At 41.7% G+C, this 15,651-nt stretch overlaps 1 protein-coding gene across 2 annotated transcripts in view; it reads right to left on the bottom strand.

Annotated features, from left to right (window-relative positions):
- Plcb1 (phospholipase C beta 1) overlaps positions 1 to 15,651 on the bottom strand; it is an 855,615-nt gene that overhangs the window by 104,194 nt on the left and 735,770 nt on the right. For both annotated transcript variants that reach the window (XM_004661511.2, XM_004661510.2), the window contains exons 28-31: positions 7,178 to 7,254; positions 6,992 to 7,081; positions 6,523 to 6,580; positions 5,431 to 5,517 (exon numbers count right to left, since the gene is read on the bottom strand). In XM_004661511.2, coding sequence (XP_004661568.1) covers positions 5,431 to 5,517; positions 6,523 to 6,580; positions 6,992 to 7,081; positions 7,178 to 7,254 — 312 coding nt within the window. The remainder of the gene's footprint in view (positions 1 to 5,430; positions 5,518 to 6,522; positions 6,581 to 6,991; positions 7,082 to 7,177; positions 7,255 to 15,651) is intronic.

The following is a 15,651-nucleotide window of genomic DNA, read 5'->3' as shown; positions in this document are numbered from 1 at the left end:
GGACAGGAAGGATGTTGGGAACTTGGGTTCAATACATCTTGAACTTGGTGAGTAAAGGGTCAGCAAAGACACTCTAAATGTATTTTCCCAGATAACTTGCCACCAAAGTACTGTTGGCTTCTATCAGCTGTTTTACAAGTTACCTAATTAAATTTTTTGGTAGGGCTAGAGAGATGGCTTGGCCGTTAAGGCACTTACCTGTGAAGCCTAAGGACCCAAGTTTTACTTTCTAGATCCCACCTTAGCACAAAGGTGAGACAAGCACAAAGTTGCACATGTTCAACAGGTGGTGTACCTGTCTGGAGTTCAATTTCAGTGGCCTGGCACACCAATTCTCTCTCTCTTCTGTTTGTCCTTATGGGACAAAAAATTGTTTACTTGCAAGGTAGAAGATTATGTAGATATGTTTGGTGTTTGGAATAGCTCAAATTAGTCAAGTCAGGAGAACAGTGAAGGTCTCTGCTCAGGCTAAGACTGGGGGCACCTACACATTTCATTACTTAGAAGTTGATGAAGAAGAAATAAATTATTATATTCAATAATCCAGAGAAAGAAACTGAATAAGATGAGATATGTGCCATGCACTATTTATTTCTGCTGTAGGCAAAGACTGGCATGAGCAGTTTCTACTGAGGAAACTTGATCCTTCATGTTCAATTCCTGTGAGAGGGCCACTGGTCTTTGTAACCTACAGTAATGTGTTTTTCTGTGGCTGCCACAAGTGCATGTAACATCTCCCACTGGAAGGTCAGTTCCAGTTTGTCAAAACTTCAGTGATAGAATAGGTCAAAAGTTTCCAGACTTTTCTGGCTAAATGGAACTAACTCAGCCAATCTGTTTTATGGCTACCACCGCTGGAATTATTTGCTTGAGTTTTTCCTCTTTTTATTGTTTCTGCCCTTGTAATTTCACTGCTATCTATGTCACAACTCAAAGCTACCCCGTACCGTAATAAGAGGGGGATAATTTCAAAGCCAGTACCATCCACGGCCCACAGTTGTAGATGTTTTGAGGACAGCTCTGTCATCCTGGCTTTCATAACCATCATGCACCTGTGACTACTGTCCTGTGTGTTAGTTCTCCACTCACTCTACTTTCTTTGAGAGAGGGAGAGAGAGAGAGACACAGAGAGAGAGAGCGACAGAGACAGAGAATGGGCACACCGTGCCTTCAGCCACTGCAAATGAACTCCAGATGCAAGTGCCCCCTTGTGCATCTGGCTATCATGGGTCCTGGGGAATTGGACCTGAGTCCTTTGGCTTTGCAGGCAAATGCCTTAATGGCTAAGCTATTCCTCCAGTTCCACTCACTGTACTTTTGACCATGCTATCTCCCTCTGCTGCTTCTTAGAACTCCTTGCTGTAGTTTGGATCTGCAATGCTCCCACAAGCCCCCAGGCTTGGTCTCCACCACGCAGTGGCATAGAGAGTCCCTGGAAGCTTTAATACGTAAGGCCTGGGGCTGGAGCAATTGCTCAATGGTTAGAGTGCCTGTCTACAAAGCCTAATAACTTGGTTTCAATACCCTGTATCCGCATAAAAGCTGGATGCAGAAAGCACTGCATGTATCTGGAGTTTATTTGCAGTGGCTAGAGGCCCTGGTGTGCCCATTTTCTCTGTCTCTCTTCTCTCTTTCTCTGCTTGCAAATAAATAAATAAAAAATATTTTTTTAAAAAGAGTTAAGGCCTGGCCAGAATGGTAGATCACATAGCCATCATGAGGCTGAGGCAGGAGGATTGCTGTGAGCTTGAGGTCAATCTGGGCCATACAGTGAGTTCTAGGCCAGCCTGTGCTGCAGAGTGAGACTTTGTCTCAACAAAACCAAGAAAGAAAAAAGAAGCTGGGTGTGGTGGCACTCGCCTTTAATCTCAGCACTTGGGAGGCAGAGGTAAAAGGATCACTGTGAGTTCAAGTCCACCCTGAGAATACAGAGTGAATTCCAGGTGACCCTGGGCTAGAGTGAGACCCTACCTCGAAAGAGACAGAAAGATAAAGACAGAAATGTTTAGTAGGAGGAAGTTGGCATGCCTTAATATTGGAATATTGGAAATTTCCCTGTATTTGCTTCCTGGCTGACAGGTACAAACAGGCTTCCTCTACTATATGCTTCTCCTGTGATGTGCCTTGTTACCACAGACCCAACTAACCTTTGACTAAAACCTCTGACCCGGTGAGCTGACATAAACCTTTTTTCCTTTTAATTTGATTATCTTGGCTATTTTGCCACAGTGATAGAAAATTCATAAACATTCCTCCCAGTTATTGTTGTTAGCATTTTCATTTATTTTCCACTTGCTCTCAGAATATTACTATATGTGTTTTCTTATTTTATGATTAAAGTTGTGGTTCCAAAACATATTTGTAAGTTCCAAAGAACACCATTCAATAAATGCTTTAGTCTGACATGAAACCAACATTCTCCAAGGGTTACCTTCAAATCCATTTGTAACAAGATGATCATAAAAACAATGTTACAGAGGAAGAGCAGAGTAATTTATCATGGTACCTGAGGCTGGAAGATCCTGAAAGTAACAGTAAAAAGTGAAAACAAGGGACTTAATAAAAAATTCATAGAAATACTTAAGATCCTTTCTAAGGAACCAAGAAAGAGGAAAGGAAAATTTTCTATCAATATAGATATAGAACCAACTGTTCATTACTATCCAGTTACTTTACTCTCTATTTGATGCTCCAACATTAATTTAGTTCAAGTACCTGGTGACCACGGAAGAGAGAAGCTGAATTCCCTCCATCTCTATGAATGTATTTGGAACACTTTAAGCAGTTATCATAAAACTTATACTCTCTTGCCGTGGCTGGCCTAAGAAAGAGTACATAGTCTCATTACTGCAAATGAGGAGTGAGGGGAAATCTATTGGTGAGATTTTGGAAAGTTTCTATCAGTCCTAAGAAGTATATACTCTGTTCTGCTTTTTTAAAAGAAATATTTATGTGTTTGGGAGAGACAAAGCCATAGAAACAGAGAGAATGAGTATGGGTACAGCAGGGCCACCTGCCACTGCAAATGAACTCCAGACGTATGTGCCACTTTGTACATATGGCTTTATGTGGGTATTGGGGAATCAGACTTGGGTCATCAGGCTTTGCAAGCAAGTGCTTTAACCATGGAACCATTTCTTCAGTCTTGTTCTTTTTCTTTTGAGTTACTTTTAAACTTTTCATTGACAACTTTTGCAAATATATATAATATAACATGATCATAATCCCCTCCCATTACCATCCTTTTTCTCCTTCTCAAATTCCCCCTGTTCTTTCCTACTTGTTCTGTTTTTGAATGGTTTTATTTAAGATAATGATATAGGAGGTTCTGCTGATAACTTGTGACTGTAACTTTAACAGCCCAGGTGATACCAAAGTTAACATCAGAGAGCATGAGTGAGAAAATGTGTATCTGAACATATCCACCTGAGATTGTTGTCAACATTTTTCTTAAAGCCTAGTCAAACCTGGACCTTTTATTCCAAATATTTGAGCACTTAGGACATGTAGATCCAATGGGAACCACTTGTCCTCCCCTGTATATGGGTGACACTTTCAAAGGCCCTCACTGTCTGTCTGAAACCCTGGATAACAACTAAGTCTATATTTCCCCCGATCTTCCCTGTAGCATGGTCACAGATTATCTGAGTCAATTTTTCCTTGAATGTTTCATGCTTTGGTGGCTCCTTTGCATCATTACTTGAGTGATGAACAATTATCAAGTTAAAACAGGTCACCAAAATCCTGTGGTGCCCTAATAGTGATTCTCATAGTACAGAGGGTTGCTGAGTGACTGCTGGGTGGGTTTCATGTGGTGTGGGGTCATGAGGAGTTGTCCTCTAAGGGCAGCTGAAGAGCTCTGGGACTTGGAAAGATGGGCAACTTAAAATTTTGTTCATTTTGGAATTTTTCATTTAATTTTTTTTTTCGAGTTAGGGTCTCTTTCTAGCCCAGGCTGACCTGGAATTCACTATGTAGTCTCAGGGTGGCCTCAAACTCATGTTGATTCTTCTGCCTCTGCTTCCCAAGTGCTGGAATTAAAAGCATGCACCACCACACCTGGCTTAATATTTTTTTAAGATTTAATTTTAAATTTATTTATTTCTGTTGACAAATTCCATAATTATGGATAACAACCCATGGTAATTACCTCCCTTCCCCACTTTCCCCCTTGAAACTCCACTCTCCATCATACCCCTTCCCCCTCTCAATAAGTCTGTTTTACTTTGATATCATCATCTTTTACCTCCTATTATCATAGTCTTATGTAGGTAGTGTCAGGCACCGTGAGATCACAGATATCCAGGCCATTTTGTGTCTGGAAGAGTGTATTGTAAGGAGTCCTACCCTTCCTTTGGCCCATTTAATATTTTTGTACCATGGTTGGGCATGAGTAAAATCCAAGGAAAGTAAGACTGTGAATAAAGAGAGACTTGGGTGACAATTTCTAAAACTCTGCTGAAGTGCATCCCATTTTACTTGTAAGAAGCCTGAGAAAGTGGTAAAGCATCTCTATATAGCATATTTACATGGGAAACATAAGAATTAACAGCATAGCAAAGCAATGATCAGTCTCTGAGGGTTTCTATAGCCAAGTGTAAAGACTTCAGAAATCAAAAATCTTGAGTGTCTTGGGCAATGAATATAAGGAAGGAAGTGCATATAAAACCATGAAAATATACTTAGAATTAACTATGAGACATCTGTTTGCGGAATGAAATATACAATCAGTAAAACTAACACTTGAGTTTTACAGACTCAAAAATCACTCATGTGGAGAAGCAGTACTTTCTGGAGTACATAATGTATCTGTAAATAAAGGCAGGGAAAACTGAAAAACACATTTTTTCACATACAGAAAAAAAAATATTCAGTGATAAGTCACAATGGATGGAATGTTCTAAAACAGATGCTGCTGGCTAACCTGAAAGTATTTCACTTGTTAATATTCATGAGGCAATTCATCTGTAAAAAGCAATGAGCATGACATGTTTTATTATTTTGGATTGAACCCAGGTCTTTGTACATGCTAAAGAACTCACTCTACCACTGAGCTATACTTCCAGACATCAGAAAATTTGAAAGTAGAGCCCAGTAAGATGTTATTATGGGCATGGGAGAGTTGTTTTTGTCTGGTTTATGAGAGCTTACCACTGGCTATAGAGCAGGATGACTTGGTATAGGGCATACTCTACTGGACAAATCCTAAAATTAAAATAACCATGCCCTAGACCTCAGACCTACTGAAACCAAACTGTGTACCCACCTGGTGGTGATAAATGCTTGCGGAAAGGTTTTTATTGTCCCTGGGAAAGATAAGCATTTCAGTAATGTAGTCTGTGTGAGGTGCTTACCTGACCAGATGTGTTTTATTTTCCCTGGATGGAAAGAAAACAGAACGCATGTGAATTGTGACTCAGCTCTGTTTACCTTGGGCTTCTCATCCAGGATCTGCTGGCGGATCTCCTTGTGTTTCTCCACAAGTTTTTCTTGCCTTTTGCTTTGTGCCTCTTCTAACTACAAGAAAGTTACCGAAAGGAAGGAGTCATTTTCAGGAAACAAAAATAAACTTTTGTGTGTGTTTTCAGAAAAACAAACAAACAAAAAGAGAGAGCTTTACAAATCTATGGCACACATGTCCTTTGAAGCTGGTGATGTGTACATAGGGAAGGGCAAGGTGGTGATCCATGGACACACAGTCTTGTAAATGAATAGCTCTGTAATCTCAATTTTAAAAAAATCATAAGGACTGACTCTAGGGGGCATCTTTTCTATTACTGATAACAAATATAGAATTGTTTTCTGTATGGTGGTCAGGGAATACTCCATTTACATTATCTTTTAAGGCTCCTAACTTAGGAAGTGATTTGTGTCTGCTTTTTTTTTTTTTTTTTTTTTAAATTTTATTTATTTATTTGAGAGCGACAGACACAGAGAGAAAGACAGATAGAGGGAGAGAGAGAGAATTGGCGCGCCAGGGCTTCCAGCCACTGCAAACGAACTCCAGACGCGTGCGCCCCCTTGTGCATCTGGCTAACGTGGGACCTGGGGAATCAAGCCTCGAACCGGGGTCCTTAGGCTTCACAGGCAAGCGCTTAACCGCTAAGCCATCTCTCCAGCCCTTTTTTTTTTTTTTTTTTACTTTATTTGGAAGTAGAAAAGAGAGAGAGAGAGAATGGACATGACAGGGCCTCCAGCAGCTATAAAGAAATTCCAGATGCTGGACCCATTTTGTGCATCTGGCTTCATGTGGGTACTAGAGAATCAAACCCAGGCAGTTAGGCTTTGCAGGCAAGTGCCTTAGCCGCTAAGCAATCTCTCCAGCTCATGCCCGTTTTTTAGATTAGCTCGTTATACATGTGGTTTACATTTACATGTGTGCTGATGCTAAAGAGCCATGGAGCAGCTGGGTGCCAGAGATGAGTAGATACAAGGCACAGCTGACTTTCTGGAAGTGCACAGTGACCCTGATGACTGTTCTCTTGTGACCTGCACACTGGAGAGAGCAATGAGCCCACATACCCTCTTGATGTACTGCACCACCTCCTGGATGTATGACCGGATCATCTCTGTTTTCTCCCTAAAAGAAAATGATGCACAAATCATTACACTAGCCCACCATGAATCTCTCATGTCTGGATGCAAGTTTAGAGAACTCATCATTCTTATCACTCCTGCAAGGAAGGTCTAATATGTCAGTCTCTGGACAAAGGTCAGGCTTCTTCTGGGGCATAGGCTCTATTTTCATTAAATGCTCCCAGGATCAACAACTAGGAAGTGAGGATAGAGCCATTTCCCAAAAGAAGACCTTTACTTTTTTTTTTCTAAAAGACCCAGGGTACCCATTGGAGAGAAAGCTTACAAAAGGGATCATTTAGAGGGCAATGAGAGGAGCAGCTTCACGAGGGGCTTTGGTCAAGAACCCATTTCTCTGACATGGGATACAACACATCATGGGTCCAGGTAGAGGAGATGGGTTCTTTCTACTCACTCTTCCATCTGGCTTTTATCTTTGGACTTGGCTTCTGTTATCTTCTCTTGCCTCTTTTTGTCCATTTTCTTCTTTAGTTCCTTCTTTTCTCTGGAAAAACAAAAGCTCAGTCAAATCAAAGGCCATTAGGTTTAATGCGCTGACACCCAGTCATGTCACCCATGGCTACTGGGAATGAAGGCTTACTTCTCACAGATCTCCTTGAGCTTCTTCAGCTGGTTGTTCTGACACTCTTCTGCAACGTCCGTCAACTTCTGAATAAGCTGGGGAAAGAAAACACTGGTTTTCTGTTTTCCATCGTCGCCAGTGCAGCCTCCGGCCCCCGCTCTTCCCCCCCCACAGAGCAGTGTCAGTAGCTAGAAATGTGTGATGGATGCTGAGCAATTGTTAGAATCGCCAGACATCACACTGGCAACCAGCACATAACTGAAAGCATCACATTATCTGGGGCTGTGGCTTTCAATATAAAATCCTTCTGATTATTTTTTCAAATTATATTTAATTCATTGATTGTCATTACAGCTCTGGCAGTCTGGTTCAATGCAAACACAGAGAACAGTGGAGACCTAGGTTTCTACTTCTATTCCATGACTTATCAGAAGTGTAATTTGGGGGCTGGCAACATTACTCAGTGGTAAGCTTTAAAAATATGGTTTGGGCTAAAAGTTTACATTTTCTAAACCTACATTTTCTTGATTATAAACAATCATTACTGCCTTTATCTCTGGTAGGTAATGTGAAGCTTAAGTAAAAGTCACTATGATACAAATATATGTTATAACCAGAAATGAATTATAATTCTTGGTCTCCAGCTTGGCTTACTTTGAGAATGGCATTAGTAATCTATCTTGGAAAATGATGATATGTCTTTCTGTGGGCAATGTCAAGTTAAGACAGAGAAAATTGAAAGTTCTCTTTCATGCTGTCACTGAGGTTTGAATTACTGTATTACTGATTTGCAGCCACTCAAATCAAGATTCTAGAGGGCAGCACTTGGCTCTTTGTATCCTTAGCACTCCATGTGATTCTAGCTGTCAGTAGATGCCCAGTGCACTCTTGTCAGTTACATGAAAGGGATTTTTTTCTCCTGCCAATCAATTCTTACTCTTTATTCCACACGAAGAGACTGTGGAACCTACACTTTTCTAGGCTGCTGTTGCAAGTGGACTCAGTCTTTCTCCCTGGAGCACCAAATAGATGCCATGGACTTCTTTTGAAAGGCCTGACTGCTGTTATCCAAAGGTGAAGATTTTATTTTCCCTAAACTTATAAGATAGGGTGAGTTGACTAGTTTCATACAAGTATTAGCTATAATAGTAACAACGTAGTTAATATACAGCCACCCTCAGGTTCCATGAGAGATTGATCGTAGGGCCTCTAGTGTATACCAACATCCACAGACACCCAGAGCCCTTATATTGAATGGTGTAGTGTTTGCCCATAGCCTTCATACATTCTATTGTGTACTTTAAATTACCTCCAGATCACCCAATCTATATAAACAGTTTTTATGCTGTAGTGTTCAAGGAATAATGATAAAAAAACTATATATGTTTCAGTGCAGATACAATAATTTTTAAATTTTTTATTTATTTATTTGAGAGCGACAGACACAGAGAGAAAGACAGATAGAGGGAGAGAGAGAAAATGGGCACGCCAGGGCTTCCAGCCTCTGCAAACAAACTCCAGATGCGTGCGCCCCCTTGTGCATCTGGCTGAAGTGGGACCTGGGGAAGCGAGCCTCGAACAGGGGTCCTTAGGCTTCACAGGCAAGCGCTTAACTGCTAAGCCATCTCTCCAGCCCCAGATACAATATTTTAAAAATATTTATTTACTTATTTGAGAGAGAGTGAGAAGGAGGAATGAAGGGAGGGTGGGAGGGAGAGAGAAAGAGAGAGAGAGAGAGAGAGAGAGAAAGAGAGAGAGAGAGAGAGAGAGAGAAAGAGAGAGAGAGAGAGAGAGAGAGAGAATGGGCATACCAGGGCCTTTAGCCACAGCAAAATGAACTCTAGATATATACCTTGTGTATCTAACTTTACATGGATACTGGGGAATCAAACTTGGGTTATTAGGTTTTGCAGGCAAGTACCTTAACTGATGAGCCATCTCTCCAGCACTTAGAAAATATTTTTGGTCTACATTTGGTTGAAATTATGGATATAGAACCTACAGATAAAGAGGGCTGGCTATGACTGCAACCCAGCAACCCTTCACTGGCAATCTGTGTATGTGGGGCACATTCTGAAGAGCTTTACATGTATTTATGTAATTGGTTTGGAGCATTGCTGGGTGGTTGGTGTCATATCTTCATTTTACATAGGAACATGTTGATGCAAGAGATTCAGTTTTGAGGCTCAGGCCCAGAATTGGTAAGTGGCAGAGCTTGGCAAAAAGTCAGGCAGGCCCTATGGATTGTGGCTTTTATTACTGCCCTGTACTTCTTCCATGATGAAGCCCTTTTTAGCTAGGGGATTGAAAGAAGTCAAGACAGGAATTCTTAGGAGAATTATAGTAAATAATCCACATTCTGAAATTTGAAACAGATATGACCTCAGGCGTGGGCCAGCGGAAAGCCTATTTGATCATTTCAAAGAGGTTCCTCATCTTGAGTGCCATGGCCAAGGAAATCATAAAATATATAGCCTTGGGCTGCATGACCATCAAATTGTCTAGATGTAAATTTTGGTGTGCAAAGACTGTGGCCATTTTTTTTTCAGAGACTTCCCCTAGCCCTTTGTTCTAGCCCCACGTGTCTTTATACCAATATGTTCCTTTCCCCAGAATGCCTTTTTCCTCTTCCTCCCACCCCAAATATTTCACAGAAGGTTATGCAGGGACTCCCCACATTGCTGCAACATTAGAGTCAGTTGGGGAACTTCTTATAGATTCCAGGGCCTGGTTCCAGATGTGTAGGGGTAGGGCCTGAGCATAAGTATTTTCAGATCTCTAGATGATGTGGATTCTGTGCTAGACCTTGAGGCATCTCCACAGATTCTCCCTTATTCTACAGGCCACTGCTATGCCACCAGTAACATTTGAATTTAATGATAGCACATTTCTCTTTCCATGTTTTTTAAAATTTTTTTTGTTCAATTTTTACTTACTTATTTGAAAGCCACAGACAGAGCGAGAAAGGCAGATAGAGAGACAGAGAATGGGCGCGCCAGGGCCTCCTGCCACTGTAAACGAACTCCAGATGCCTGTGCCCCCTTGTGCATCTGGCTAACATGGGTCCTGGGGAATCGAGCCTTGAACCGGGATCCTTAGGCTTCACAGGCAAGCGCATGACCACTAGGTGATCTCTCCAGCCCTCTTTCCATGTTTTCATCTCTGTCATCAGCCGGAACCACAAACACTTCACTTTCTTGGTTGTGCTCACATTTGCTGCTTCCCTCCCACCACTGTTGTGATCCTTGGTGACATTCAGTTAACAAAGCCACCAAACCAGAGATTTCTCAACTTTTCTGTGCACTTAGTTCTAACATTTATATATTTATATTTTATTTTTCTAACCTTTATTAATTTGGGCTCAGCCTCCACACAAGTGACAGCACCACATTTATTCAAGGGTCCCTACAGCACCCGGCCTAGCTCATCTGGAGGGCCTCAGACCCTGTCTGCTGAGTCCTTGTCCTCCTCAGCTCCAGTTCCCACCTCCTTTGCTCACATTGTGTGTGCATTTTTGAAGAACTATTCAGCTCAGCCCAAACCCAACAATGATTGATCAAGTGTCTCCCAAGACTGTTCTAGAAACTCAGCGAATGAGTCACATTAATTGATCCTGTTGGTCAGATGGTCCATTGACCAACAGCAGCATCAGCATGACATGGAGTACATTAGAAATTCATACACTCAGGTCCTCCTCAAGCCAATGAAGTAAGAATCTCATGTCCACTAGCTTCCACAGTGGATCCTGTGTACATTTGAAACATTGTCCATATGACTGAGGAAAACACAGGAAGCCTAGGAGGAGGAAGCCATGAAAAGTGAAGACCTTCAGAACTTTATCTGTGCCCTCTGCATTACTGCAAATTAAACTTCCTCATGGCTGTTACCATATCACGTGGGAAAGCTTTAAGGGAAAACAGACATGCAATTTCAAGAGACGTGGGTCCATAACATGCTTTGCTGTCCTTTCTTCCAAGATTAAGTTTCTTTTCTTTCTTTCTGTTTTTAAAATCTTTATTTGTGAGGAGATAGAGAGGTAGAGAGAGAATTGCTGTGCCAGAGCCTACAGCCACTGAAAACCAAATCCAGGTGCATGTACCACTGTGCATATGGCTTTATATGGGTACTGGCAAATTGAACTTGGGTCATTAGGCTTTGTAGGCAGGTGCCTTAACCGCTGAGCCATCTCTGAAGCCCGAGATAAAGTTTCTTTACTTTCCTTCCGGCTTTCTCCCACATGTGGCAGGACCTGAACATTTCCATGGCCTCTCTGAAGCACTCCCTCTGCTTCTGTGTAACAGCCATCTCTATCTTCCCCATGCTCCTGGAGCCCTGCACTCTTGTTCCATCTTTAGTGGAAGAAAGCTCAGGTGGTGGCTCTTTCCTGTAATCCTTCTACATGGGAGGATCATGAATTCAAGGCTAGCCTGGGCTACTTAGTGAGACCTTGTCTCAAAAAGCAAAGCAAAGGAAAAAAAAGGAAGAAAGATAGATGACTCTTAGCACTGCAATGCCCCTGCCTCACCTCCTTAAACCTCATTTTACTTTTGTCTTGAACAGTGGTATTTATCTCCTCTTGCATTAATATTTCAAAACCTTTTCTTCTATTTACCTAGCTGGGCTCTTTTTCAGTACTTTTATTATTCCATAAAATAACACAGGGCACTTAGGATAGTGATTTTTTTTGGATATTCTTAGATTAAAATAAATTGAAGAATAATTCACTTATTATATGGTTAAGTTCAAGCAACATATTAGCAGCAGTTTGCCCCATAGCTTCTATAATGGCTAAGAGGCTGAGACAAACAGATCTCCATGAGTTCAAGGTCAGCCTGATCCACATAGTGAGTTTAGAGCAACCTGGGTTAGATTGAGGCTATCTCAAAACAAACAAACAAAACCAAGCAGATGTTTTATTAGTTTATATTGTTTAAATATAAACTATTTCACTATAATGCAGGTGAGATTCCAGTGTGGTATCTGAAAGTACTGCGGAACAGTGTAGGACTGTTAAATGACTCTAACCATTTCATAAGAGACAGTGGCTAACCAGTCTCCCACAAAAAATCTCTGTCCTTAACTTTCAAGCTCTGCAGGAATTACCAGTTCCTCCTCTTTCAGTTCCTCTAGGATCTTCAAGTCAGTTCAGTATCTCCACCTGCCTGCTGACCATTTCTACCTATGGATGCTGGCCAGCACTCCACCGTAGCATTTTGATGAGCAAGCAGTGGCTGTGTCTCTTCCAGAAGACCAGGCAAGGTGTGTTTCCTTCATCAGCTACTGTAGCCAGTTCAAAAGTGGACTTTGCCTTTTACTTTCCTCTTGGGTACTGTCCATGTCCACTGAGTCACAGACACATGAATTTCTCTGCAACCATGTCTTTCTGGTAACAAGACTGAGGAGATGTTTGTGAACTACAGTCGCAACCACACAAGAATTTCTTTCCTATCTTTAGTTTGCCTTTGGCCTTCCACTCCATCCTAAATGTTCGTCTTATTTATGTGCCACAAAGACTTTATCTCTGTCTCCAGATGTTACCTTCCAGCTCTGTATTTCCTTTGCTATACTGGCATTTGTCACATCCTAATAAACCAGGCAATAGTTTGCTCTCAGAACTCTTTGGGTACATGCCTTCAGGCACAGTTTTTTCTCTTGTCATTTTCTCCCTTTGATAATGTCCCATATTAATATCCCAGATGACAGGAGCTCCCATGATTGCCGGACATCACCTCGGATTGTTTTGCTTTGCTTCTGGTGTGGCAGGGGACACCAGTGCAGCTCTATTTCTTTAATGACCTTCTCTTTCCTTTCTTTTTTTTTTTAATGCTATGCATACATCCAACTTTAAAAGTACCCATAGTTTTTATCAATCTTGATGATATTCATACAAACATCCCCACAGTCCAGGGTCTTTTAACTGAGCCATAATACATAATAAAAATACCCTCCCCCCAAAAAAGAACCCATAATGGCACAGAATAAACACTCACACTGCAAAAGATGGCATTGGGCATAGCAAAGAAATACTCAACCAATACAAGATTTAAACAGGGCAAACATCAAACTCTGCAGCTCCAACAACACTAGTCAGTGACAAGTCTCTAAGTCCAATAACTCTAACCAATGACAAGTCTCTGGAGTTCCAATTCTGCCCCTCCAGCTTCATCTGGTGCCAATAACTCTCTTTGGCAGCCATCTTATAGTCCTGGCATCTCCACTGGGTCTTCACTGCAACCCATGGTTCATCCTCACAGCTCCACTGGGTCTCCATGCAGATAATCCAACAAGCCTGCTTCACACTGCCCATGGCCATTTCCAAAATACAAGAATGTAGTAGTTTGAATAGATGGCCCCCAATATGTTCAGTGTTTTAATCGTTTGTAGTTTGCATCTGCAGCCACCTGGCTAGAGGTGGTGTCACTGGGTGGATCTTAGGGTCCAGCTGTAAGGTGTGGAGGTGTGTTTGAAATTCCAATCTAAAGATATTCAAAGTGCCTAGCTCCTGAAGTGTGTGTGCTGTGTGGCCTTTGGCTTCTCTCTTTCTGCTTGGACCAGTGAAAGCAGGCAGTTTCTTCTGCCACACACTTCCCCTGCGACTTCCCCTGGATCTGTAAACTTCAATAAATCCCTTCTTCCATAACTGTGCCTGGTCTGGAAGTTCATCTCAGCAACCTAAAGCTGTCTGCTACAAAGACCATGTTGCAAATTCAATGACATTTCCTTTCCTGCATTTGGTTATACTCCATAGTACCAGGTGGGAGACCAATTTGTTAATCCAGTGGGAAAAAAGTAGACTTTGAAGAAGGAAACACTTCTTCATCACTTAGGCCTCTTCAAAAGACTACATTCTTAAACCAGGCGTGGTGGTGCACACCTTTAATCCCAGCACTCGGGAGGCAGAGGTAGGAGGATCACTGTGAATTCAAGGCCACCCTGAGACTCCATAGTGAATTCCAGGTCAGCCTGGGCTAGAATGAGACCCTACCTCAAAAAAAAAAAAAAAAAAAAAAAGAAAGAAAGAAAGAAAAGAAAAGACTACATTCTTTCTGCTGTCCAAGTGCAGGTAAGGTGTCCCAATCTCAATGGTTGTAAACTCTAAACAATGGCAGCTGAAAAGGTAGCAGTTTTGGTCCAAAGATTTCATTTTTTTTCTGCACCATATCCCTCTGCTCACACCAGTCCATTTCTATGCAATGCAACCCTGCACAAGTTCTCAGGACATGGGCATACAGCAAGCCTGTCACACAAACTGCTTCTAGCCAAGACTAGGCAATCCTCACCCTCATTAGTCAAACCTCACAGTCCATAGTTCTAATTGCATGCATGTCTTCAAACTCTAACCAGAATAGTACATCAAGCTGTACTTACAGCACTGCAAGTTGTTTCTTAGGCCATGGTTCCAAATCTCTGCACATTCCTCTTAAAAATCAGCTCCAAAAGGCCAAAAGCCATACAGTCAGGTTCTAGCAGCAATGATCCCACTTCTTGGTGCTTGTCTGCAAAGACTGAGGGCCCAGGTTCAACTCCCCAGAACCCACATAAACCAGCTGCACATGGTGATGCATTGCATCTGGAGTTTGTTTGCAGTGGCTAGGCCCTGGTGCAACCCTTTCTTTTTTTCCTCTCTCTCTCTCTGAGAAATAAAAATGAAATATTTAAAAATTAAAAAAAAACCTTTAAAAAAGCCACGTGTGTTGGCACACACCTTTAATCCCAGCACACGGGAGGCAGAGGTAGGAGGATCTCCGTAAGTTTGAGGTCACCCTGAGACTACTTAGTGAATTCCATGTCAACCTGGATTAGAGTGAAGCCCTATCTCAAAAAACCAAAATAAATAAATAATAATAATAAAATAAAAATAAAATAGTTTTTAAAAATAAAATCTTGTTGGGGTTGGAGAGATACCTCAGTGATTAAAAGTGCTTACTTGCAAAGCCTGCCAACCTGGGTTAAATTCCCCAGCTACCCAACATAAAGCTGGACTAGTATTCATCCGTAGCATCAAGATCGACCTTCTCTTTTCTGACCTTCCTTTGGGGATTCTCTTCTTTGGCAGCCCAGATGACTAGAGGTCTTGGTCCTTTAGCTGGATTTTTCTATAAGTAGCCAGTTGTAGGTATTTACTTTTTGTTAACTCCTTCCCTTCTTCTCTTTCTTTTTTATTAAGTAGAAACTTTGTACGGACACATCATGTATTGGTACCATCATTTTCCTCCTCTTGTCTCCACTGTTCTGAGGGCCTTCCTCAGTGGGGTTGCTAGCATTCATCCTGGAGCTGTGGGTTATGAGTTGTGACAGCAGCTGGAGGCCATTGTGGTGGGCAATGCCTCTGGATATTCCCTCCCACCCTGTGGCTCTTACAATCTTTCTCTCCCCTCTTCCGCAATCAACTCCTTTTCTTGATAAGGTTCTAGAATGTCAGGCTCTATGCAAAACTGGAGCTGACAAAATGATTGTGAAAGCAATTTTTTAAGTTTCAAAATGACCTTGAC

The sequence above is a fragment of the Jaculus jaculus genome, chromosome 8 (assembly GCF_020740685.1).
Source record: "Jaculus jaculus isolate mJacJac1 chromosome 8, mJacJac1.mat.Y.cur, whole genome shotgun sequence".
In the NCBI taxonomy this organism is placed as follows: domain Eukaryota; kingdom Metazoa; phylum Chordata; class Mammalia; order Rodentia; family Dipodidae; genus Jaculus; species Jaculus jaculus.
Note: the sequence above shows the minus strand (reverse complement) of the source record. Positions and strands in the feature narration are given on the sequence as shown.